Source organism: Bufo bufo, chromosome 8 (genome assembly GCF_905171765.1).
Source record: "Bufo bufo chromosome 8, aBufBuf1.1, whole genome shotgun sequence".
NCBI classification, from domain to species: domain Eukaryota; kingdom Metazoa; phylum Chordata; class Amphibia; order Anura; family Bufonidae; genus Bufo; species Bufo bufo.
Window position 1 is genome coordinate 132,802,671 of NC_053396.1, and position 27,498 is coordinate 132,830,168.

Sequence of the window (27,498 nt, forward strand, 5' to 3'; positions counted from 1 at the left end):
AGTCCCTAAGGGGGCTAAAAGTTAGTAAAAAAAAAAACACAAAAATATTAAGTATAAATGAAAAAGACTTATAAAAAAAAAAATACACATTAACAATAAACAAAAAAATACACATTAACAATAAACATATTAATTTTCAGCAGATTTGTGTAGGAATTTTTTTTTTTCTCAAAAATGAAAATTCCCAGAATATCGGTATAAATTATCGGCTATCGGCCTGAAAGTTCACAAATTATCGGTATCGGCCCTAAAAAATCAATATCGGTCAATCCCTACTTAGAATGATCCCCATTTCTTGGTTCTATTGTTTGCATGTGAAATGTTTTTATTAGGCTGCCGGAATAAATGTCGGACATGTCGTAGTTTTATTTCGGCAACCTCTTGCCGTGCCTCGCCGGAACTCAGCCCCCGCCCCCATTATAGTCAAAGGGGACGGAGCGGCAGTCCGGGGGCACACGGTCACTAGCGGCAGGACGGATCTGACAGGCTGGAGGTCCGTGCCGCTAGTGTGAAAGTAGCCTCAGTTCTCTGTATGCTTGCTTTATGAATATGCACCTGTGACCATGAATGTGCTAGTCTAAATTTTCTTGTAGCATTATTTCAGTGTCATCTAATACATTCCAGAACTGTAAAGCCCCTTTCACACGAGCGAGTTTTCCGTGCGGGTGCAATGCGTGACGTGAACGCATAGCACCCGCACTGAATCCTGACCCATTCATTTCAATGTGTCTGTGTATATCAGCATTGTTTTTCACGCATCAGTTCTGCGTTGCGTGAAAATCGCAGCATGTTCTATATTCTGCGTTTTTCATGCAGCCCTGGCCCCATAGAAGTGAATGGGGCTGCGTAAAAAACACATTGCATCCGCAAGCAAGTGCAGGTGTGATGCATTTTTCACTGATGGTTGCTAGGAGATGTTGTTTGTAAACCTTCAGTTTTTTAGCACGCGCGTGAAAAACGCATCAAAACGCATTGCACCCGCGCGGAAAAAACTGAACAACTGAACGCAATCGCAGACAAAACTGACTGAACTTGCTTGCAAAATAGTGCGAGTTTCACTGAACGCACCCGGACCTAATCCGTCACGCTCGTGTGAAAGGGGCCTTAGGCCCCTTTCACACGGGCGTTGCGGGAAAATGTGCGGATGCGTTGCGGGAACACCCGCGATTTTTCCGCGCGAGTGCAAAACATTGTAATGCGTTTTGCACTCGCGTGAGAAAAATCGCACATGTTTGGTACCCAAACCCGAACTTCTTCACAGAAGTTCGGGCTTGGGATCGGTGTTCTGTAGATTGTATTATTTTCCCTTATAACATGGTTATAAGGGAAAATAATAGCTTTCTAAATACAGAATGCATAGTAAAACAGCGCTGGAGGGGTTAAAAGAAATAATCATTTAACTCACCTTAATCCACTTGATCACGGCCCGGCATCTGCTTCTTTCCCCTTTACTGAATAGGACCTGTGGTGAGCATTAATTATAGTTCAAGGACCTGTGATGACGTCACTCCGGTCATCACATGGTACGTCACATGATCTTTGCCGGGCTACGCGATCAAGTGGATTAAGGTGAGTTAAATGATTATTTCTTTTTTCTTTAACCCCTCCAGCGCTGTTTTACTATGCAGTCTGTATTCAGAATGCTATTATTTTCCCTTATAACCATGTTATAAGGGAAAATAATAATGATCGGATCCCCATCCCGATTGTCTCCTAGCAACCATGCGTGAAAATCGCACCGCATCCGCACTTGCTTGCGGATGCTTTCGATTTTCACGGAACCCCATTCATTTCTATGGGGCCTGCGTTGCGTGAAAAACGCAGAATATAGAGCATGCTGCGATTTTCACGCAACGCACAAGTGATGCGTGAAAATCACCGCTCATGTGAACAGCCCCATAGAAATGAATGGGTCGGTATTCAGTGCGGGTGCAATGCGTTCAACTCACGCATCGCATCCACGCGGAATACTCGCCCGTGTGAAAGGGGCCTAAGGGTTACATAGCATCATAAATCAATATAATGCTAAGTGACCCCCGTCAGTGCTGGGAGCTGACACACGCTCGTCTGCAAGGGGCCTTAGAGGCGCGGCAGTGCAGAAAAAAATTGCCGCGGCGCACTCCTTTTCAAAAGTTGGGAGGTATGCCATCGTAAGAAGCTGATCTTAGGGTACTTTCACACTAGCGTTATTCTTTTCCGGCATAGAGTTCCTTCCTAGGGGCTCAATTCTGGAAAAGAACTGATCAGTTTTATCCTAATGCATTCTGAAAGGAGAGAAATCCGTTCAGGATGCATCAGTTCAGTCTTTTTGCCTTTTCGGGACGAAGATAATACCGCAGCATGCCTGAAGGCATTTTTTTCCATAGGCATGTATTAGTGCCGGATCCAGGCACATCCTTCTGCAGACCAAAAAAAATGAATGCTGGATCCGTTTTTCCGGATGACACTGGAAAGTCGGATCCGGTATTTCAATGCATTTGTAAGGCCTCTTTCACACTTGCGTTGTCCGGATCCGGCGTGTACTCCACTTGCCGGAATTACACTCCGGATCCGGAAAAACGCAAGTGTACTGAAAGCATTTGAAGACGGAACCGTCTTCCAAATGCTTTCAGTGTTACTATGGCACCCAGAACGCTATTAAAGTCCTGGTTGCCATAGTAGGAGCGGGGAGCGGTATACTTACAGTCCGTGCGGCTCCCGGGGCGCTCCAGAACGACGTCAGAGCGCCCCATGCGCATGGATGACGTGATCCATGCGATTGGGGCGCCCTGACGTCACTCTGGAGCGCCCGGGGAGCCGTACGGACGGTAAGTACACTGCTCCCCGCTCCCCGCTACACTTACCATGGCTGTCAGGACTTTAGCGTCCCGGCAGCCATGGTAACCACTCTGAAAAAGCTAAATGTCGGCTCCGGCAATGCCCCGAAACGACGTTTAGCTTAAGGCCGGATCCGGATCAATGCCTTCCAATGGGCATTAATTCCGGATCCGGCCTTGCGGCAAGTGTTCAGGATTTTTGGCCTGAGCAAAAAGCGCAGCATGCTGCGGTATTTTCTCCGGCCAACAAACGTTCCGTTCCGGAACTGAAGACATCCTGATGCATCCTGAACGGATTTCTCTCCATTCAGAATGCATTAGGATAATCCTGATCAGGATTCTTCCGGCATAGAGCCCCGACGACGGAACTCTATGCCGGAAGACAAGAACGCAAGTGTGAAAGAGCCCTAAGACGGTTCAGGATCCTGATCAGTCTAACAAATGCCATCAGTTGGCATATGTTTTGCCGAATCCGGGGACAGACCCACTTGCCGATCACTGTGCCACAAGTGTGAATGTAGCCCACGTAAACAAGCCCTATTTTCTGACAGGCGTTTAAAAAGTCACAAAAAAGGTGTCTTGCGACTAATTTTTATGTCAAAAACTGGCCTAAAAATGTTGGTAAATGAGCTCCAGTGAGTGCACACGCCTGACCATTGCTCCATACACAGTGCTGGTTGGGAGTAGTGTCTGGTGGTGTGGACTGTGGAGGAGAGGTAATGTCCACAGTGAGGAGGCGATGAGGCCGGAGGCTCCACATCAGTCCTGAACCACCAGACTGCTGCCGCGTGCGCCACTCTCTCTAGAACTGACATTTGACCTGGAACAGGAGGCGCGCAGAGCCCCGCCCCCTTCCTGCGTCACGCGCGGCGCAGGCCAATCCCGCCCGTGTGCGGACTGTGGTGCTGAGGGGCGGGGGAGGGAGCGCCAGTGTGCGGGACGTTACAGCGCTGGTGAGTAGTGCGGGCTGTGCGGTGTCTCCGGGGGATAGTGCGTGCAGTCCGCCAGCAGCGCGCTAAGGGAGTGTTCACACCTGGCGGATTTGTGGCGTTCCTTTAGGAATCCCCCCCTGTACGTACAGTGTGTTAGGTGAGTGAGTGTGTGGCGCAGGTCCCTGGGAACATGTCCGTCTTTGTCATCCTGCAGGTGTGCGGACCTTACTGAAGTGCCCCCAGACCACCTGTAGCACCAGCGACCATGGCTGAGGAGGGCATCCTGCAGGAGATCTTCACCTCCCCCCTCAATATCTGCCTCCTGTGCCTGTGCCTGTACCTGCTCTACAAGATCCTGAGGGGGGACAAGCCCCCGGAGTCGGAGGAGAGCCGGGAGGAGCGCCTGCCCAAAATGAAGAGGAGAGACTTCACAGTGGCCCAGCTGAAGGAGTACGATGGGGCCGAGAACCCCAGGATCCTCATGGCCATCAATGGCAAGGTGTTCGATGTCACCAGGGGCAAGAAGTTTTATGGGCCAGGTGAGACTTGGTGGGAAATATTCTGGATTCTCAGACCGCCATAGATCTGTCCGTGGTCTGGTGAGGCTGATCCCGCAGGAATGGTGGTAGTGCCCGGGCACAGGTGTTGTAGACGATCTGATAAGTGGTCTGTGCCCAGCTCCAGTCTGCCGCCAGTCCATGAGATGACCCCCCTGCGGCCAATGTTCACCCGCCATGGCCGTGAACCTTCACCCTTACCTCTGCCTGCAGTAAATGTTGGCTGAGTCATTGTAGATTAGGGAATGTCGGGTACTGGGGGAGGGAAGGGGGGCTGTATTCACACGTGCAGGTTTTGCCATGGTTCCGGTTTGGTTTTTCATACAGTTTTTGTACAGAAAACTTACTTGGCCATTTTACAAAAATCGTGGCAAAAGTACACACCTAACAAATTACATCAGAAAGCACTGTGCACGCAGGACGGCGCCTCACTAAGGCTGCCCTCACAGTTGCATTGGCCGGCAGACAAGCCGCATTTGTCTGGCTGAAACCTGGCATTTATAACAGAACCTGTCCGGATCCCATTAAAGTCAATGGGGATCTGGTGGTACACCGTTGTGTCCCGAAATACCAGATACGGTGAGCTCCAGTAGCCTGATCCTCTGACAACTGTGAACGAAGCCTAAGGGCTCATTCAGACGGCCGTAAGTGTTCTGCGGTCCGCAAATTGTGAAGGTACTTGATGGGGTCACTTACTATTACGGCTCCTGCACACGAACGTATTTTCTTTCCGCGTGCATTCCATTTCCGTGTTTCCGTTCTGCAAAAAAATAGAACCTGTCCTATTATGTCTGCATTACAGACAAGGATAGGACTGTTCTATCAGGGGCCAGCTGTTCCGTTCCACAAAATACGGAATGCGCACAGACGTCATCCGTATTTTTTGCGGACTGCATAATATATACGGTCGTGTGCATGAGCCCTTAGGGTCGTGAGCGCGCCATATGTCCCGGAGCAGCATACATCATGCGCACAGCATCATAAGTTACTATGATGTTGTGCTTATTGGGCCGCCCGCTGTGCTATTGTCCCGCACTCGTAAGATCATATGAGTGCGGGACAATATTCCCACGGACGGCCCGATTTGTACAGCATCATAGTAACCTATGATGCTGTGCGCACGATGTATGCCGCTCCGGGACATATGGCCCGCTCACAGACCGTATATGTGTCGGAGGGCATACGTTCGTGTGCAAGGGCCCTTTAATGTGAGGTACTAAAGTGATTACACCGTATCCTTCACATTAATGATAAGTGACCCCTATCATTTATCTCACATAATGGCAACACTGGGGTTAATGAGAGTTACATTAACCCCTGAATGTCCCTCTATGCTGCTGGCTCGGTCGTGCACCATCCCCCCCCCTTAGCCCACCATCTCAGCTTGGTATCAAAATGCTGACAACGACAGTATTGAACAGAACTGGGCATCAAAGTATCGAAAAAGTATCAATATTTCACTACCCGGTGCCTCAGAGGTTAATAGCCTGTGTCATCTGACTGGCTGCCGCAAGGGGAAGTTTTTGCATTTCTTGCCTACCCGGGGCGGTCATATGGGCATTCGTCAGGTGATCATATCTTACGGCTGGCACCTAGAACCATCCATTCTGGGCAGCAGATCATACAATGCAAACAGGGATCTGCTGCCCAGAAATACTCGGTGACGTGTGCAGATCTCAGTTACAGGTCCGTCCAGTTCTGACTTTCTCCCGTCAATTATATGACATTGTTAAATTAATTAGAAGCATCTTCTTTTTTTTTTTTTTTTAATGCTGACATCGTATCTGCCATTAACAGGGTATTGCCATGACAGACAATGGGGGCATATCGCTAGGATATGTTCCCCCTTGATGGGTGCCACCTCTGGGACCCGCACCTACCAGGAACCGCTTTTAGCAAATGAGGCAGTGGGAAAAATGGCCCATGGGTGATTGAAAGGGGTTTAGGCAGAAACCCTTCTGTCCTTTGTGGGGGGCCTGGTTTGATCCTTGCTATGGGGCCCTTACTTCTCTATGTACGCTGCTGCCACACATGTATTTACAAATAATAATGAGATCACCTCTAAGGTGTCCCACCCCCCTGCCCCCATATGTTGAACAAACCCAATTTAATGGTTCAGCCCTGAACCCGGACAAACCCATAATTTCACCCTAGCAGCCCCCCTGACTTGAGCATCGGAGTAGTTCATGCTCTTTTGTTTACAATCGCACACTGCCGGGCGGAAGCTTCCACCCGGCAGTGTGTTCGGTGATGTCACCGGCTGTGATGGGCGGGCTTTATCACTTCCCTAGCTGTTTTACTGGCTAGGGCAGCGCTAAAGCACGCCCATCAGTGCCGATACGTCACCAGATCTCCAAAAAATGCCTTTGCCCTGCGTGATTTAGCGCAGGGCAAAGGAGAGCATCGGAGCATGAGTCAGGGGGGCTGCCTGGGTGAAAATGGAGGTATTTCCGGGTTCAGCTCTGAACCTGGACAACACCTTTTAAGCCTTGGATACCTTCCATCCAATTTAATAATCTGGTCTCTCCTTTATAGCAGGGCTGGCCAACCTGCGGCTCTCCAGCTGTTGTAAAACTACAATTCCCACCATGCCCTGCTGTAGGCTGATAGCTGTAAGCAGTCTGGGCATGCTGGGAGTTGTAATTTTACAACAGCTGGAGGGCCGCAGGTTGGCCATTCCTGCTTTATAGTATGTGAGGCCCAAAACTGAATCCTATGTTCAAGATGTGGAAGGGGTAATATTGCAGTACATTGGGATCATGGATTTTTATCTTTACATACCCTAAATCATATTTTCTTTTGCAGCTGCTGCCTGACATTGAGTACTGATGCTTAAAGGGTTTTTTCGAAACTTAGAAACTGGTGAACTATCCAGAGGATAGCTCATCAATCTTAGATTGGTGGGGTTCTGACTCCCAGGACCTCCGCCAATCAGATGTTTGAGAAGGCAACGGCACTCATAGTAGCGCCACAGCCTTCTCGCTGGTTTCCCTAGGCCAGTGACGTCACGTTCATCGGTCACGTGGCCTAGGAACAGCTCAGAAGTGAATGCGTCTGAGCTCGATACCAAGCACAGCCGCTATACAGTGTACATCGCCGTGCCTGGTGAGCACAGAGAAGGCCGTGGCGCTCACAGAAGCATTGGTGGTCTCCCCCGCTCCCACTACAGGTCCGCGTGGTCTCCCCCGCTCCCACTACAGGTCCGCGTGGTCTCCCCCGCTCCCACTACAGGTCCGCGTGGTCTCCCCCGCTCCCACTACAGGTCCGCGTGGTCTCCCCCGCTCCCACTACAGGTCCGCGTGGTCTCCCCCGCTCCCACTACAGGTCCGCGTGGTCTCCCCCGCTCCCACTACAGGTCCGCGTGGTCTCCCCCGCTCCCACTACAGGTCCGCGTGGTCTCCCCCGCTCCCACTACAGGTCCGCGTGGTCTCCCCCGCTCCCACTACAGGTCCGCGTGGTCTCCCCCGCTCCCACTACAGGTCCGCGTGGTCTCCCCCGCTCCCACTACAGGTCCGCGTGGTCTCCCCCGCTCCCACTACAGGTCCGCGTGGTCTCCCCCGCTCCCACTACAGGTCCGCGTGGTCTCCCCCGCTCCCACTACAGGTCCGCGTGGTCTCCCCCGCTCCCGACTTTAGCCCATTTTGAGTATGTGCCATTTTACAATGACTGCTTTTTGCAAAATCCAGATTTATCACATCTGCTGCATGACCAGCATCCAGATTTGCACTAACCTCATTGAAACCCAGCATGTAGGATTGACACCAAGTGTTTTGCATTAATGTATGCTGGTTATTACTTATTCATTTACCGCTATATACTTTTTCAGCTCATCTCTAGAATACCTTCAGATATTTTACATACCACAGATGTCAAACTTTCCGATCGGTAGTTACATGATTCCACCTTTTTATCTTTCCTAAATATCTGTACCAAATCGTCCGTCCTCCAGTCCTGTGGCACTGACCCTGTTACAGAAGACGAAGATTCAATGATCTATCCGTTACTGACCTTAATACCCTCAATACCCCCTGGATTTATTTTACGTGCAGACTGCCATTTAGCAGGGGGTCAGTGCAGGCGCTCACTGATGGCGGCGGGTGAAGTGTAATACTTGAGAGCGCGAGGGGAGGAGCTAGGATTGATTGCAGTGGCGGGCTTGTGCACGTTGAAAAAAACTATGGCCACCGGGGCACTTATTGCCTCAAAGTGCCTTTCTGGGGAACAGAAACCGGTAAAGGGAAGAAAATGTATGGTTTACCGATATAAGTGCAGTGCACTAGTTACAATATATATACATTCTAGGTGACACTCCCTTTAACCACAAAGTGCAAATGATACTATAGGACAGGGCTGGCCAACCTGCGGCTCTCCAGCTGTTGTAAAACTACAACTCCCACCATGCCCTGCTGTAGGCAGACTGGAGAGCCGCAGGTTGGCCAGCCCTGTTATAGGAGCTTGTAAGCAACACTCCTGGTAAAGACTATTGTATGTCATTGAGATGGTTTGATGTTTTTAATCTTCAAGTTATTCTTTTATTTCCTAAGGCAAATACTGGTATAATCCTTCCAGCCATTATTTGTCGGTAGACACCCTACTACTCCAGAAATGCTTGCGTATCGTATTTCATAGTGCTCGCATAACTTGTTGAACCAGTTTAATTGTTATGTGCTATTAAAAATAATATAAAATAATATATATTATATATTAGGGCTGCACGATATGGGAATTTTGTGCGATTGTGATTAGGGCCCTAAAAATTGCGATAACGATATGCGATGCGATATTTTAAGGGAATTGTGCAAGAGGTCTATTTGCTTGGATTTTCAAGGCAAAAGCACACAGAAATTACTGATAATGCTGAAATGTAGTTATGCTTAACTCAAGAACTGAAATGCACAGTGTTTTTCAAAATAAAACATCTTTTACTAAATTAAATAACATATTTGTATTACTGCAAAAGTACAAAATACAAAACTTGCCATTTTCTTAATAGCACAGAACAGATAAACAGAATAAATAGAAGAACATTTATTCATTAAAATAACGACTTGCCTCCAGCCCCTCCTCCCTCCCCGCACTGTAACTGATGTATCGCCGGCCGCGCTGTGCAACATAGCGGCTGGCGATACATCCGTGTCAGCCACGTTAAAAGTCAACCATCGCTTTATAAGACGCACTGCCATTTTCCCCCCACTTTTGGGGGAAAAAAGTTTGTCTTAGGCCTCTTTCACACGACCGTATGGCTTTTTCAGTGTTTTGCGGTCCGTTTTAAACGGATCCGTTGTGTTTCCGTTTTTCCGTTCCGTTTTTCCGTATGGCATATACAGTAATTTAATAGAAAAAATTGGGCTGGGCATAACATTTTCAATAGATGGCTCCGCAAAAAACGGAACGGATAAGGAAGACATACGGATGCATTTCCGTATGTGTTCAGTTTTTTTTGCGGACCCATTCACTTGAATGGAGCCACGGAACGTGATTTGCGTTCAATAATAGGACATGTTCTATCTTTTAACGGAACAGAAAAACGGAAATACGGAAACGGAATGCATACGGAGTACATTCCGTTTTTTTTGCGGACCCATTGAAATGAATGGTACCGTATACGGAACGCAAAAAACGGCCCGCAAAACGGAAAAAATAAACGGTCGTGTGAAAGAGGCCTTATAAAGCGAAAAATATGGTAATATAATTGCAGCATTTTTGGGTCGGCCAATTGGCGATTGCGATATGGCGATTGATGGTGATATATTGTGCAGTGTGTATATGTAATATATATATATATATATATATATATATATATATATATATATATATATATATATATATATATATAATTTTTATTATTTTTTGTTCTATTTTTCATCTGCAGGCTGTTCTTTCTTGTTCAGAGCGAAATGATGGCTCGGTGTCCTGCTCCTGTCCTCCAGTGAATGATCTTCTAAACTAATTTGTGATTTCGTAAATCAGTTTTAGTAGTTTGTTCAGCAGAGGAGAGTTTAGCTGGCGACCGAGCCATCATTTCACTCTGCACGAAACAGAGCAGCCTGAAATGTATGTGCAAACATGCAGTCTGCAGACAAAAAAAACTAGCACGTTTTTGGAAAAATGTTTTCACACCAAAATAAGTAGTACCCAATTATAAAAAGCGGTATTCAAAGGCGTCTACAATTTTTAAACCATGTCATGAAAAGAAAACTAAGAGTGAGAGAAAAGCCACTAAATACACACACTCTTCATATTGCGTTACATAATTTCTTATTGGCTAAAACCTATATCACTATTTACTGTACCAGCATTTGGGGAATCTGGTTTTAACCCCTTCAAGACCAAGTTAGTTTTTACCTTCAGGGCCTGGCCATTTTTCACCTTTCTGCCCAGGCCATTTTTGGCAAATCTGACGTGTCAGTTTATGTGGTAATAACTACAAAACGCTTTTACTTATCCAGGCCGTTCTGAGATTGTTTTCTCGTCACATATTGTACTTCACGACAGTGGTAAAATGGAGTCAAAAAATTTCATTTTTATTTATAAATACCAAAAATTTATTTTTTAAATTTGCAAATTTCTATTTCTCTACTTTTATAATAGACAGAAATAACTCCAAAAATAGTTATTACTTTACATTCCCTATATGTCTACTTAATGTTTGGATCATTTTGTGAATGCCATTTTATTTTTTTTGGGACGTTAGAAGGCTTAGAAGTTTAAAAGCAAACCTTGAAATGTTTCTGAAAATTTCCAAAACCCACTTTTTAAGGACCAGTTCAGGTCTAAAGTCACTTTGAGGCTTACATAATAGAAACCACCCAAAAATGACCCCATTTTAGAAACTACACCCCTCGAGGTATTCAAAACTGATTTTACAAACTTTGTTAACCCTTTGGGTGTTCCACAAGAATTAATGGAAAATGGAGATGAAATTTCAGAATTTCACTTTTTTGGCAGATTTTCTATTTTAATCCATTTTTTTTTCCAGTAACAAAGCAAGGGTAAACAGACAATGAAAACGCAATATTTGTTACCCTGATTCTGTATATTACATCTGTACGCTTAAAGGGTTTCTATCACTTGGGATCACATAATTTGATGTCAGACACTAGCGATTTGCTAGTGTCTGCTCTTGCCAACCATCCTAATATAACAGCTTTTGGCCCTGCGGTTTTGATAGAAAACGAACTTTTATAAATATGCTAATGAGCCTCTAGGTGCTATGTGGGCGTCATTAGCACCTAGAGGCTCCGTCTACCTTCATACACAGCCGCCGCCCAGCTCGTCCCTCCAGCCCGCCCATGTCCTCCTCCGTGTGACGCAGCGGCCGAATTCTCGCGCATGCGCCGTGCGCGGCTGTATTCGGCGCATTTGAGATGTCTGAGCTCTGAGCGGTCAGACATTCAATGCGCATGCGCCGAATACAGCCGCGCACGGCGCATGCGCGGGAATTCGTACGCCGCGTCACACGGAGGATCGCATTCAGGAAGACATGGGCGGGCTGGAGGGACGCGCTGGGCGGTGGCTGTGTATGAAGGTAGACGGAGCCTCTAGGTGCTAATGACGCCCACATAGCACCTAGAGGCTCATTAGCATATTTATAAAAGTTCGTTTTCTATCAAAACCGCAGGGCCAAAAGCTGTTATATTAGGATGGTTGGCAAGAGCAGACACTAGCAAATCGCTAGTGTCTGACATCAAATTATGTGATCCCAAGTGATAGAAACCCTTTAAACAGCTGTACTGTCACACGGCAGGGCCATGTGACATTTGAAGACCCTCTGATGCACCCCTAGAGTAGAAACTCCAAAAAGTGACCCCATTTTGGAAACTACAGGATAAGGTGGCAGTTTTGTTTGTACTATTTTAGGGTACATATGATTTTTGGTTGCTTTTTATTTTTTGTTATTTGCAATGTTTATCTGACAGGTTAGATCATGTGGTATTTTTTTATGGAGCAGGTTGTTACGGACGCGACAATACCAAATATGACTACTTTTTTGGTTTGTTTCAGTTTTACATAATAAAGCATTTTTTAAGAAAAAAATAAGATTTTTAAGTGTCTCCATATTCTGAAAGCCATAGTTTTTATTTTTTTGGGCGACTGTCTTATGTAGGGTCTCCTTTTTTTGCAGGATGAGATGACTGTTTTATTGGTACAATTTTGGAGTGTGTATGACTTTTTGATCGCTTGGTATTACACTTTTTGTGATGTAAGGTGGCTTTTTTGACATACAGCGAAGGGGTAGGCAAGGGGGTGCGGTTACTGTGACTTGAAGCAAAGAGGCCGCTGCCCCCTTGACTTCAAGCCTGACAAGAAAATTGCGTGGGCAGGGGATAAAAGAAAGTTTTCAGAGCTTTTGCTGCATCGGCCTTCAGGAAGAAAATGATCGTCAGAAACGCGCTGCTGGCTACTCTCCTTTTAAATTATTTTTACCTTTTGACCTCACAGTACAAGTTAACGTTTTAGTATTTAAATTTACTAACTGGTGGTCACTCAGGACCTATTTACGTTTTTGGATCATGTACTGTTTATTAAATTAAAACTTCACTTTTATTTCATATTTTTAATATATATGTAGTATTTTTACGCTTGGAACATAACTACTAAACTATAGACGTTAAAACTCTCAGTGATGCGGTCTTACGCAATTTATTCCTACCTATATGCTCAATGATTCGCTGTTGTAGCTGGCTTGTATCAATGGACTAAACAGCAGGGGGGAAGGTAAGTGGAGACAGGGGGTGAGGGGTAGGGACATGTGACGGATAGTGAAGATAATTGAGGTACTTTATGAATAGGTTAGAGATGGTGTTGCTGTGTAGTAGCTTTATTATACGCTCCTATATACTCTGGAGCGTTAATCTACTGTGTGATAGATTTACTTCACTTTTGTTTGTAATTGTTTCAGCCTCTGCTGCTCTTATTTTTCCTCCTCCTGCTCAGCTGCTACTCATATTTCTCCTCTTCCCTCTCTGTTATATAACTTGTCCTATGTTATTTCTATTGCTGCCGCATGCTATATGACTCTGTAGATGTGCCCATATATTTGAGCATACTGCCGCTATTTCTTTGCCTAAAACCTAAACACTCCTACACTCTGCTTCCCGACATGTTTCGCTGTGTAACCAGCGTCTTCAGGGGATAAAGCATGTGTTATTCTCAGGTACTGCTGGCGGCTTGGGATGGTTTTTGGAGGTGACGGGTTCCCTTTAAAGGGAATATATCATTTTGCTGCACCCACAAAACCTATGTGGCAGATTGCAATGGCTGCGAGGCTTTCTGGCTGTGGCACAACTGGCCCATTTGTCCTTACCCTTAAAGGGAACCTGTCACCGGGATTTTTGTGTATAGAGCTGAGGACATGGGTTGCTAGATGGCTGCTAGTATATCCGCAATACCCAGTCCCCATAGCTCTGTGTGCTTTTATTGTGTCAAAAAAAAGATTTGTTACATATGCAAATTAACCTGAGATGTGTCCTGTCCCTGACTCATCTCACCTACAGGACTCATCTCAGGGTAATTTGCATATGTATCAAATTGGTTTTTTTACACAATAAAAGCACACAGAGCTATGGGGACTGGGTATTGCGGATGTGCTAGTGGCCATCTAGCAACCCATGTCCTCAGCTCTATGCACAAAATCCCGGCGACAGGTTCCTTTTAAGGGGTTATACCCATCTTGTATAGTGATGGATATGCCCATTAGCCTATGATGCCAGAGTCCGAACCCCTGCTGATACTCGGTTCCTCACTGAAGGTTGACCTTCACTGATTTGCATGCAGAAGAGCCATATGGTTTTACAGTATATGCAAAGGGAATGAGATTTTTAAGAGCTCTCATCCACCTGCTGCAAATGAAAATCGTATGGTGTCCTATGGTGCACATTTTAAATGTGTGGTGTCACGTGGCCAAGGCAGAGCTCAGTCCCACTCAAGTGAATGGACCTCAGCTGCAATACCAAGCACTGCCACTATACAATGGACGGCGCTGTGCTTGGTGAGCTGTGAGGAGGCCTCAGTGCTCATTGGACACCCACGATCTTATATTGATGACTTACCCTTCGGACAGGCAATCAATCTCGAAATCCCAGACAACCCCTTGACGTGCTGCAGATTTAACTCTGCAATACTCAATGTGAGATCTGTGGTAAATCCACAGCGTAAATTCAGTTGCAGAAAACCCATCCCATGTGGCGGTATCCTTAAAGGTGCTCTACTATAAAGGAGTTTGCTGTGTGTTATAGATCTAGCTTTTATTCATGTAACTCGTATATCTACATTGCTTCCAGGCATATACTGTAGGGTATGGCACGTGGCGTGACTTAGATCTGTGTCCCCGACTGCAGTGATAACAGCGGCGGTTTCATAATGTTTAGTTGGACATTGAAGTGATTTGCGAAACGATGAATGACAGAACTTAGACCTTTGTACTCTGTAATATAGCGGCACTTCAGGGATTATGTTGTGGCTTATCTGAGTAGTTTAGGTGGTTACTAGTTAGTTTAAACAAATAATCTCAGTTGTGATGGGCTTAATGCATTTTTAAAATGTTATTAGTCTGTATTAGGGTACTTGCACACATTGCGGATTAAGCGCAGTTTTTCTGTGCAGATTCTTGTGCAGAACAACCGCTGCATTACAACACATTACCGACAAAGCGTATGAGACTAGACAAATCTCATGTAAAATTTGCTCTGGCCAGAACTTGAACTTGCGTTCAGATTTTGAAACGCATAGATTATCCGTGAGGTTCTGTTGTCCGGATTTCACCCAATCTAAGGGTGAGATCTATGGCAAAACCACATCAAACCCGCAAGTAAGGACTCGTGCACAGAAAAGTATTTTTGTATATTTTCGTGTCCGTTGCACTTTTTTTGCGCACACTAATGCGGAATTATTCATTTCAATGGGTCTGCAAAAAAAATAGAAATGGAAGTTACTCCGTGTGTATTGCGTTTCCGTATGTCTGTATTTACGTTCCGCAAAAAAATATAACGTGTCCTATTATTGTCGACAAGGATAGGACTGTTCTATTAGGGGCCAGCTGTTCTGTTCTGCAAAATACGGGATGCACACAGACGTCATCTGTCTGCTCCGCTCACAGATGGTCGTAACGGGGGATAGGAAGTCCGGGTATTGTGGCCGACACGCACCTGTATAGCAGCTGCTTATAATCTCTTTGACTATAATCTCCTGCTTGCATTATGCTTTATGCAGCTGTATTTTGGTTCCTGTTCTGTCCTCATATTCAATAATGCAGGGGTCAGCAACCTTCTAAACTCCAGCTGCTGTGAAGCTACAACTCCCAGCATGCACCATTCACTTCTGTGTGAGTTTTGAGAACGGCCAAGCAAGAGTGCATGCTGGGGATTGTAGTTTCACCACAGCTGGAGTGCCAGAAGTTACCCATCCCATAATGGGTTTCAGAAGAGAAGATGAGGTTTTCGTCTCTTTGCTGGGTCGGTTCGTGCCTTTGACAGATCAGCATTCGGCCATTTGAATTTCCCCTCCGTCTAGTGTGAGACTGTTCTTCTGTTACACCTTGCATGAGCTCTCTAATCCCACCGTCAGCAACTGGATTGTGGATTTCATTTTTGTTCTTTGCACGTCATAAATAGTTAATGATAAGAAGAAAAAAAAACTTCTGAATAAGCATAAAGTCATTCTAGCTTATAGATTTGTAATGTATTGCGCAACCCCGGACATCGCAGCCGATAGTTTAAAAACCAAATATTTATTTATTTCACACTTATATAGCGCTACTATATTCCGCATCGCTTTACAGACATTAGCACCCAACTGTCCCCAGTGGGGCTCACAATCTAAGGACCCTATTAGTATGTCTTTGGAGTGTGGGAGGAAATCGGAAACCCAGGCAAACACGGGGAGAACATTCAAACTATTCTGCATGGAGTTTGTAAGGCGTGATAAAGAATGCCGACAGATACTGCATTAACCAGTTTATATATGAAATATGTATGAGGGTTGTTAAGCTGGGTGTGGCCCCCCAACACTGATGCCATAACCTCCCTCTACACCCCTCAGTCTATTAGGGTGCGACCACATGGTCGGGTTTCTTAGGCTACTTTCACACTAGCGTTCTGCTGTCTGCTCGTGAGCTCCGTTTGAAGGGGCTCACGAGCGGAGCAGAACGCTTCCGTCCAGCCCTGATGCAGTCTGAATGGATGCGGATCCGCTCAGACTGCATCAGTCTGGCGGCGTTCAGCCTCCGCTCCGCTCGCCTCCGCACGGCCAGGCGGACAGCTGAACGCTGCTTGCAGCGTTCGGGTGTCCGCCTGGCCGTGCGGAGGCGAGCGGATCCGTCCACACTTACAATGTAAGTCAATGGGGACGGATCCGCTTGAAGATGACACAATGTGGCTCAATCTTCAAGCGGATCCGTTCCCCATTGACTTTCAATGTAAAGTCTGAACGGATCCGCTCAGGCTACTTTTCCCTACGCCTCCACAACGGCAGTAAACATGGAGAGATTATCCCGCCTTCTCAGGGACAGGAAAACAGCTTTGTGGACCAGCCCATATAAGGCCCCCTCCCTCTTACCTCTCCAGTTGTTTTCCTGTCCCTCAGAAGGTCAGGACTTGCCGGAATGGATCAGTCACGCGCCCAGCCTTTTCGGTTTGTATCCCGGCTCTGGCCGGAGGGCTGAGGCAGGGGATAGGGTCGCGGAACTCTATAAAAGTTCCTCCTTCCCTGAGGTTTAAGCCCAGCGTTGCTGGCCACCCCGGGCTTTGGACCCGCGTCCAGTGCGGACCGGCCCTGTTCTGCGAGCCGGGGGAGCGTTCCTGGGCCTGGGATCGCTCCCCACTTCTTCCCCTATGCGCGCGCGCCGGCAGTTGGATTCTATGTGACGTCGGAAGGCCGGCGCGTGACGCGAGGGGGGGGCGGGGCATATGTCGTCATCAGTGGGAACCAGGAAGTAAAAGAGCGCGGCTGCCGGCGTCCAGATGCAGCTCCTGCGCTCTTCTCCTGAGAAAGATGTCCCAGCAAGCTGACGATTCGCCCAGGCGGCCCACAGATACCTCCAGGCCCTCTAGCCCGGTAAGCCTCCTCCCATTACTAAAATAACAGGGTGCTTATCCTGTATGGGGGTCTCCTTGGTGGTGGTTCTTTACCCTTCTCTTTTAGAGACTAAGGATAAAACTTTCCTCTCTAACTTTGTGTCTCTCAGGGTAAAGAATCCTCAAAAAAGGATCCGCCTTTGAAGAAAAAATGCGTAATGTGCAAGAAATCGCTGTCTGGTTCATACAAGAAATCATTGTGCCAAAAGTGTTGTGACAAGGTTGTGTCAGAGGAGACCCCATCCTTAATTGAAAGTCTGAAAACCATAATCAGAGAAGAAGTGGGTGCAGCTGTAGAAGCTAAGTTATCTACATTGCCTCCCAGACCATCTACCTCAGGAGCCATAGTCTCTAATATGCAGGACTCTGACCTGGATGAAGGTGAAATTTCCTCTGGGTCTGACTCTGATACTTCAGATCAAGCAGGCGGTAAACCTCTCTGTTCAGTTGAGGAGACGGATTCCCTTCTGAAAACTATTAGGGCTACAATAAACCTGGAAGAGCCCAGAGAACCCCTTTCAGTACAGGACCAATTGTTTGCTGGATTAGGGGACAGGAAAAAACGTGTTTTTCCCGTCCACCCTAACATCCGAGCGTTAATACACTCAGAATGGAGAGACCCTGAGAAAAAACAGTCCGCCTCTAAGTGGTTAAAGAGAAAATACCCTTTCGCGGAAGATGATTCTGTGGCCTGGGATAAGACCCCTAAAGTAGATGCCCCAGTAGCAAGAATCTCCAAAAAAACTGCCCTTCCATTTGAAGACCTCGGCCTTCTGAAAGATCCGATGGACAAAAGATGTGAAAGCCTCCTTAAAAAGATGTGGGAATCCTCTACGGCCACTCTAAGACCAGGGATCTCTGCAACTTATACAGCTAGAACCCTGGGCCTTTGGTTGGGACAGTTGGAGGAACATCTAGAGTCAGGCACTCCACGAGAAGACATCCTAGCTTCTATACCTATGCTAAAACAAGCCGCTAATTTTATGGCAGACGCGTCAGCAGACATAGTGAAGCTTTCAGCCAGATCTGCTGCCCTCTCTAACTCTGCTAGAAGAGCAGTATGGTTACGCACCTGGTCTGGTGACACAGCCTCTAAAAACAAGCTGTGCACTCTGCCATGTGAGGGAGATAGGGTGTTTGGTACGGCCTTGGACGACATTCTAGAGAAAGCTTCAGATAGAAAAAAGGGCTTTCCTACAGAATCAAAATTTTTTCAACAAAGACGGTCCTTTCGGTCCCAGAAACGAACAGGGCGGCACAAGAAGCCTGTCGCTAGCCCTGGTGGTGACAAAAATCTTCAGTTGGGCAGAAAAGAATATTCAGTCCCTTTCAGCAGCACATGTGAGAGGAAAAGAGAATCAGGTGGCGGACTTCCTCAGCCGGGACCAGCTAAACGCAGGAGAGTGGATGCTAAACCCTCAGGTATTCAAGCAGATCTGTTCCAGGTGGGGAACGCCGAAGATCGACCTGTTCGCCAGGAGAAAAAACAGACAGGTTCCGAATTTCTACTCTCTGGCGGTAGAAGATCAACCCTTAAAGGTGGATGCGCTCTCGGTACCCTGGCCGCCAATCCTGTTATATGCATTCCCACCATTCTCCCTCATACAGCGGGTCATAGCAAAGATTTTAGAAGAGAGAGTACGAATCATCCTGATCACTCCATTTTGGCCCCGCAGATCATGGTTTCCGATCCTGAAGATTCTGGCAGGAGAAGAATTCTGGATCCTCCCTCCTCGCCCAGACCTTCTACTTCAGGGTCCGGTCTCTCATCCTCAAGTCGCCCAACTCCGTCTGACGGCCTGGAGGCTGAAAGAAACATCCTGAGGAACAAAGGTTTCTCTAGGAAAGTGATCTCCACCTTACTTCTTAGTAGGAAACCAGTCACCTCGAAAATATATCTGAGGGCCTGGAAATCCTTTCTACTCTTCGGGGAGGATAAATACGACCCATCAGGAGAACCTCAGATGTCCCTCATACTGGACTTTCTCCAAGCAGGGTTGGATAAAGGCCTCGCAGTAAGTACTTTGAAGGTTCAGATAGCAGCCTTGAGTGTATTTATGGACTGTAAACTGGCTAACATGGAAATAATAAAAAGGTTTTTTAAGGCAGCCATCAGGATTCGCCCTAGGTTAAGATCCCTAGTGCCTCCCTGGGACTTAAGCTTGGTACTGTCCAAGCTTATGTACCCTCCATTTGAGCCTATTACAGATATACCCTTAAGAATTCTTACTCTTAAGACATCATTCCTGCTAGCCATCACTACGGCCAGAAGGGTAGGCGAAATACAAGCTTTTTCTATCCTGCCTCCATACCTTTCCGTTTCTGACGACAGGATCACACTAAAACATGCTCCTGAATTCCTCCCAAAAGTAGTCTCTAAATTCCACTGCCAACAGGAAATTATCCTTCCCTCCTTTTGTTCTCAGGCAAAGAACGAAAAAGAGAGACTTTTTCATAACCTGGACGTCAGGAGATGTGTCCTCCAATACCTGGAAGCCACTAAGGAGATTAGGAAGACTAATCAACTTCTAATTCAATACCTGGGCATGTTGAAGGGGAAAGCTGCCAGCAAAACTTCAATATCAAGATGGATCAAGTCCTGTATCTATCTAGCCTACCAGACAGAGGGTGTTCCTCCTCCACCGTTTCTCAAAGCTCACTCTACCAGGGCCCTAGCCACATCCTGGGCCGAGGGTGCTTCAGCTTCCTTAGAGGACATCTGCCGTGCAGCCACATGGTCCAATCCATGTACATTTTTTAGACATTACAAGTTAGATGTTTCTGCAAATAGGGATTTAGCCTTTGGGCGGAGAGTCCTATCTGCAGTTGTCCCACCCTAGGCTATTATCCTATGTTACTTCCTCCATGTTTACTGCCGTTGTGGAGGCGTAGGGAAAAGACTTACATTACTCTTACCGGTAATCGTTTTTTCCCTTTAGCCTCCACAACGGCAGGAGGATTTCCCCCCCAAAAAAAAAAAAAAAAAAATCTACTATATTTAGATATACATTATTTAATACGTATTCATACTTATATATTCTATTGATGAAATATATATGTTCTTCTAAGTTAGAGCAGACTGGCTCTGATATTTGTTACTTTTGTTCTTTATTAAACCTTCCTTGCATTTATCTCTGAGTACTAGGTTACTAACTGGAGAGGTAAGAGGGAGGGGGCCTTATATGGGCTGGTCCACAAAGCTGTTTTCCTGTCCCTGAGAAGGCGGGATAATCTCTCCATGTTTACTGCCGTTGTGGAGGCTAAAGGGAAAAAACGATTACCGGTAAGAGTAATGTAAGTCTTTCACACTTAGAAAATTTTCTAAGTTTTAATGCAGACGGATCCGTTCTGAACGGATGCGAACGTCTGCATTATCGGAGCGGATCCGTCTGATGAAACATCAGACGGATCCGCTCCGAACGCTAGTGTGAAAGTAGCCTTAATGCAGTTTTGGAAGCCAAAACCGGGAGTGAATTCAAAAAAGAGAAGCTGTATCTGTTCTTCTATAGTTTCTCTGCTTTTATGATCCACTCCTGATTTTTGGCTTCCAAAACTAGATCAGAAAACCTGATGGCTGCACCCTTACAGTTCTAATAGTATTTTATGCTGTCCATACTAACGGCAGAATAAAGTAGAGACAGGTGAGTTGATTTCAGTGGTCTGTCATTTATAACTTAAAAGTAAGTGGTTGCCGAGAACTAACATTGCAGACTGGGCCTGGAAAAGAGTCCCGGCCACCTGAGAAGAGTCCTGGTTATCCATGAATTCCTGCTCTCCCGCCCACCTGCTGATGGCTGACAGTCTTCTACCTAGATTTCTCCCTTTCTCTCTAGGAGAGAACTGCCAATCATCAGCAGATGGGATTATGAATAACCAGGACTCTTCTCAGGTAGATTTGACTCTTTTCAAGGCCTGGGCTGCAATGATTATGATGCTGATAATGATTATGGTTCTGAGCAACCACTTACTTTTAGGCTACTTTCACACCTGCGTTAGGTGCGGATCCGTCTGGTATCTGCACAGACGGATCCGCACCTATAATGCAAACGCTTAGATCCGTTCAGAACGGATCCGTTTGCATTACCATGAACAAAAAAAAATATATATATATTTTTTGTTTTGTTTTTTGTTCATGATAATGCAAACGGATCCGTTTTGACTTTACATTGAAAGTCAATGGGGGACGGATCCGTTTGAAAATTGAGCCATATTGTGTCATCTTCAAACGGATCCGTCCCCATTGACTTACATTGTAAGTCTGGACGGATCCGTTTGCCTCCGCACGGCCAGGCGGACACCCGAGCGCTGCAAGCTGCGTTCAGGGGTCCGCCTGCGGAGCGGAGGACAAACGGTGCCAAACTGATGCATTCTGAGCGGATCCGCATCCACTCAGAATGCATTAGGGCTGGACGGATCCGTTCGGGGCCGCTTGTGAGAGCCTTCAAACGGAACTCACAAGCGGAGCCCCGAACGCTAGTGTGAAAGTAGCCTTAGCTCATGAGTGACACACCGCTGAAATCAGCATTTCTGTCACTATATTATGCTGCCCTCAGTGAGGTCAAGATAAAGTTCCCTTTTAAAGGAAATTGTGTCACCAAAAACTATCTGCCAGTTAAAATCAGATAGTAAGTAACATGCTTTTTTTTTTTTTTTTTTTCTAATCTCTTTTGTGTTTTCTGATTACAGATTTTTTTAGTCTGATATCTGAACATGATTATGGGGTGGCCATCTTGCCTGAGCTGTTTGTAACATTTAGAAAGCATTATGGGCCATAGACACAATGGACAGGAGCGGACCTTATAAAGGGCTCATGCACACAAATTTTAGATTTTTATTTAATTTTTTTTACTTTTTCCTTCTCTGTTGGTTTTTTTGCAGCCCGTATGTGGAACCATTCACTCCAATGGGGCCACAAAAAAATGAAATGACTCCATGTCCGCATGTTCGTTCCGCAAAAAAAAAAAATTAGAACATGTCTTATTATTATCCACATTATATGGACAAGGATAGGACTGTTCTATTAGGGGCCAGCTGTTCCTTTAATGCAAAATGCACAGTATCCGTGTTTTGCAGACTGCAAAACATCCCATGGTCGTTTTCATGAGCCCTAACTCTTGTGGTAGAGATTTCTTGGCATGCTCTGTGACCTGTCGAGGTCATTGTACAATACGTTTGACAGTCGGTTGTGAGTGGTGGATCCTGTCTTATCTGACATTCTAATCCTGCCTGTACTGATATCACTGTGTAGATAAGCAGGTAACTGCAGTAAAGTGATCTGTTCAGAGAAAGAAGTGACGTCTGTTATTAGGCTTAGTGGTCAGTGTAAAAGCTGCAGGATTTTATGGTTTTTCGTTTAAATATTGAAATGGAAAATTAAAAAATAACTATCACAAAGTCTTTAAAAATAACATAAAAACATGATTTAAACAATAGTTCATGTTCTGATGGCACGTTCCCTTTGTAGATCAATCATGAGATAAAGAGTTAGTGTATGAGATGTTACTATCCATGTAGTAGTAGTAGTAAAATGTAAGGGACAAGGGAACGAACACGAGTTTCTGATATTTGGCCTGTGTAAAGTTGCGACTAAATAAAAAAAAATGCTTGTTCCTTGTGTGAATTTATCACTTATGCAGCACATTAAGTCGTCATTTCTGGGCAGTAGATTGTGCGGTGTGAACAGCGATCTGCTGCCCAGAAACAATGTGTCTGTATGAGGACAAGCGATGACAGTAGCCATTGCTTTTCCCCGTACAGTGGAGGTGATTGCTACATGTAAATGCAGCTCTTTCCTCCACTGACGAGACTTGGCTGCTCAGTTGGAGCATGTAAACGTGCCTTAAATGATATAGCCGGAGCCAAATATGACTGACCTCATATGACTTTCCCGATTGGCATGTTGGATTGCTTCAGGTGTAGTTCTTCTGTTTTCAGAGGGACCTTACGGTGTGTTTGCTGGCCGAGACGCCTCACGAGGTCTGGCCACCTTCTGCCTGGATAAAGAAGCCCTGACGGACACGTTCGATGATCTGTCAGACCTGACAGCTTCCCAGAAGGACACGCTAAGTGACTGGGAATCACAGTTTACCTGTAAGTTCAATATGTAGTTGTTGTTACCACTTTGTTCTGTGTGAAAATGAAAACTAGCCATAGACATAAGAATAGCCGAACATGTGAGGTTTCCATTTTTCATGGTTGGTGTTGATTATGTGATACAAACATAGGATTTCATGTAATATCAATATTGGTTATGTCCGTGTTAAGGCCGGTGTCCCAATGATTATTTCCTGTGGTCTATATAGCAGCACATTTCTTATTTCCTGTCCTGTAATAACACAGATCCTGACTGTTACAAACAGGGCTGTGGCGTCGGAGTCGGGGGAAATTTTGGGTACCTGGAGTCGGCAAACAATGCACCGACTCCTACTAAATTTAGATTGGAATAAAAAAAAAAAAAAGCAAGTTTAAATGTCCCAATTCACAAAAAGTTAGAATTAATGACTTCTCTACTGTAAGAATAAAGACCAATGCATGCAGTGCCTCACGTAACCACAAAACGAACCCGTTAAGTGACGGTGAAGAAGCATGCTTTTCATGTGCTTCACTAAATGGCACGCAACGCACAGTTAGGAGCTGCAATACCTATACTTTCCATAGTGTTGTGTTCTGCTTTTACAGGGAACGCAGCGTCCATGTGTAACCTAGCCTCTCACTGATAAGGGATTAAATAAATATGTTTTTTGCAGGACTAGAGAGTGAGACACTTGTATAAGTGAAGGGAATGGAGGGCCAATAGTTCAAGACTGAAGCTGTAAACCATTGGAAAAACTGCTGTCATTTAGCTAAGGCTATAAAAACTTGTAAACTCCGATTGTTAGCTTAAACTTTAAACATGACTATGGGATTCTCCTAGGAAAATCATGTTTTAGAATAAATGCCCCTTCCTGGATCCCCCCACTGCCCTATCTTCAGCAGCAGATAAGCACACAAAGGAGAAAGCAGCAGCCCAACTACCTCTCTGCTAGAAGAGCTTAGAAGAACTTGGTGGAACAGCTTCTTGGATTCAACTGCATATTCGCATATTAATACAGAGGAGTCGGAAGTACATAAAACTGAGGAGTCGGAGTCGGAACATTTATCTACCGACTCCACAGCCCTGGTTACAAACACGAGTGACACAGAACTGATTGGGATATTTTAAAAGTTATGTTTTTTTGCATCTGCATTTTCTTTTTGCGTTTTTCTGCAGTGAAGTGCCAGCTCCAGATGTTAGCTGAAGGTCTATGGGAAATATGAAACGCAGAAGACACAAGCAATTTTTTTATTTTATTTTTTGCTGCTGATTGTCCATTAGATGGCTTTTTAAATGTCTTTTTTATTTATTTTTTTGCATAAAAATGTTGCAAGTTCCGATTGTGCCACTTGTTAAATGCCTGTGTGCCTAAATTCAGGTGCATGCAGCATTTATACACTGCCCTCAAAACTGGGGAGGGCAATAATCAGCCCCCGTCAAATTCACTAACAATTACACCAATTTCCTGTAAATAATTGAAATCTACTTCAGTCAGGGGCTAGAGAAGATTCCGGATTAAGCGCATAGACTGGTGCCTGATGTCATAAATTTAGCTCAGCCTCCGGCAGTGCAGGAGATGTCAAAGACTGGTATAAAATGCCAGTCTTTAATAAATGACCCCCTTTGTGTGCAAAAAAAATTAATAAAAAAAACTTCAAACAATGGCACAAAAATGCCATGAAGAATACAGTAGTGGGCAAATAAACTGGGCAAAAAATGCCTTCAGAAAACACACGTGACCAAAGAAAATACATGCGGTTATTCTGGAGCTTTTAGGGTAAATGCACACGTTCAGGATTTATGTGCAGACAATCTGCACTGAAATCTGCAGGTGTTAGCAGGGAACTCCGTGCAGTCAATCCGCATCAATTGGTGCAGATTGTCCGCATGCGGATTTTGCTGTCCCCACTGGAGTGAATGGAGAAGATCTGCACCATAGGTCAAAATCCGCATCATGTGCATGAGCATTTCAAATTCTTATAGAATACAATGTGCATGACCTACAGTGCAGACGCATGCAATCCTGATCGTGTGCATTTAGCCTTACATCCCAAAATAATGCCAGGAAAAGTGTGTGTGTGTGTGTGTGTGTGTGTGTGTGTGTGTGTGTGTGTGTACCCTAATGAAAGATTATAAAAGTTACTGTAGTTATCAAGATCTGTTTGGGAGCAGTCCTTGTCTACTCCCAGTGCATGTAAATCTCTTCTGCCCATGTGAGGATCACACGATACAAGGCGGAGCTGTATGGGGCACTGTGACTTCTACACATAATATACTGTCTATTGCCCTGTTTTCCAGTTAAGTACCATCATGTCGGGAAGCTTCTGAGAGAGGGAGAGGAGCCCACAGAATATACTGATGAAGAGGACGTAAAAGATTCTTCAGATCAGAAGAAGATAAACTAAAGAAGCGAGTTTTAGTATGACCTCTACCATTCCAGAGCGCGCATTGTAATTGCTTCAACCATAGTCTACGATATGTGCACAAGTAGATGCCAGCAATGGTGATCCCGAATGTTATTGCAGCACCTTCTGTGCACCACCTTTCCTATTTCTCTCTTGCTAGGAGCAGTGTTTAATTGCAAGGCTCTCTATGATGCACTAAGAGCACCATATATAACACTAAATTCCTAATACTGTAAAATTCTAACATCTGCTAGAATGCGAGTCATTTTATTCTGTCTGAAACCGTCTAAAAGTTTGTGGGTGCGCAACCGGTGACCCCCAATGCCATTCTCTGTGGCCCCTAATTATCAGCCCTTTTGTTTTGTGTCCCACAGCTCAGGGAGAGGTAAGAGTGCTGTCATTATACAGCAGCTCTGTTCTCTCTTCCCTGCACTGATCTTGGATATCGGTGCGAGTCCTGGACGATACTTGTAAGCTGTGTGGTAGGCAACTTAAAGGGTTTTTTGAGATTCTTAAAAACATGGCTGCCTAAAATGAAGTAAAAATCCAGTAGTCACTTTTTTATGTTTTGCCACGCTCTGGTCCTGCAGTTATAGTGCAAGTAACCACTGCTGTCAATCATTGGTCTCAGCGGTCATGTGCTGTTCATGCACATGTGACTGCTGAGGCCGGTGATAGGCTGCAGCGGTCACGTGAACGCTGGATGTGACATCATTGCTGCGTGATAAGCTGGGACTGGAATTTGCTGCTGGAGTGGCGAGACATTTGAAAGTTAAAGCGGTTATCCCATGACTAATGTAAAAAATTAAAATCAAAGATCATATACATGACAATCTCTTTCTAACAAAGCCAGACCCAGCCCTGTACCTCACATGGATCCAGAGATCTCCACATTCATTGCTCTACTAGATTTAGATAAAGCTGACAGCTCAGGGGAGTGTCTTTTCTGCTGCAGCTTGGGGCGTGTCCATGATCTCCCTATCACAGCTCAGGAGGCAGTTGAAGTCTGAAACTGGGCATGTGCGGCCTTCTCAGTGAGCAGGTCAAATAAATAAGAAAGAAAAACAAACAAACAGCAGGTGGCGCTATACAGAAACATATTTAATAACTCGGCGTCTATACTATTTTTAATTAAGTTCAATTACAAAAGCATTCAGGTGCTGGTTTAAAAACTACAATATTTTTCAAGAGACAACCCCTTTAAGGGATTTTTCTTTATTGTACTGCCCCACTCTCAGCATTGTTTTATCAGTCTCAGAAAACCCTTTATACAAGTGGTTGAGGAAAAACTGTTATTGTGTTGGGCTGATATAAATATTTCACGGGTGGAGGGGGTCTATCTCTGGAAGAGGATTAGGGGACCACACATGCATGCTGCTCTTTCCTGGTTCAGTGTTCTGATAGGGGGGAAATCCCAACAAGTTGAACCCCCTTCTATGTCTTTAGCAGAAATGTCTCAGTTTTATTGTGGCCCTTGGGAATGGTACAAACTAATAATATGGCCCTCGGACCAGAATAGATTGTGCACCCCCTGATTTAGACAGTCTGATGCTCTCTTGTTAGCAGTAATCCGGGAAGTACCGGGCCATTTGCAGTGTTCATTAATATCTCTGAATTTATTTTGTTCAGTTTTTTTTATTTT

At 45.4% G+C, this 27,498-nt stretch overlaps 1 protein-coding gene across 3 annotated transcripts; it reads left to right on the top strand.

Annotated features, from left to right (window-relative positions):
- Positions 1-3,625: 3,625 nt before the first annotated feature.
- Positions 3,626-26,621, top strand: PGRMC1 (progesterone receptor membrane component 1). 3 transcript variants are annotated; one of them, XM_040405780.1, is made up of 4 exons: positions 3,626-3,769; positions 3,963-4,287; positions 23,313-23,468; positions 25,750-26,621. In XM_040405780.1, the coding sequence occupies exons 2-4, from the start codon at positions 4,014-4,016 to the stop codon at positions 25,854-25,856; spliced, it is 537 nt and encodes a 178-aa protein (XP_040261714.1). In that variant the 5' UTR covers positions 3,626-3,769; positions 3,963-4,013; the 3' UTR covers positions 25,857-26,621. The 3 variants fall into 3 exon arrangements, with proteins under 3 accessions (XP_040261714.1, XP_040261715.1, XP_040261713.1); XM_040405781.1 differs by having other exon boundaries at positions 3,683-3,830; positions 3,962-4,287; XM_040405779.1 differs by having other exon boundaries at positions 3,730-3,887.
- The last annotated feature ends 877 nt before the right edge of the window (positions 26,622-27,498 follow it).

Excerpts from the sequence above, each read along its gene's own strand:
- PGRMC1 (XM_040405780.1), top strand. The coding sequence starts at position 4,014 with ATGGCTGAGGAGGGCATCCTGCAGGAGATCTTCACCTCCCCCCTCAAT. Across the intron at positions 4,288-23,312 it reads CAAGAAGTTTTATGGGCCAG|AGGGACCTTACGGTGTGTTT; the intron begins GTGAGACTTGGT and ends TTCTGTTTTCAG. Across the intron at positions 23,469-25,749 it reads CTGGGAATCACAGTTTACCT|TTAAGTACCATCATGTCGGG; the intron begins GTAAGTTCAATA and ends CCTGTTTTCCAG.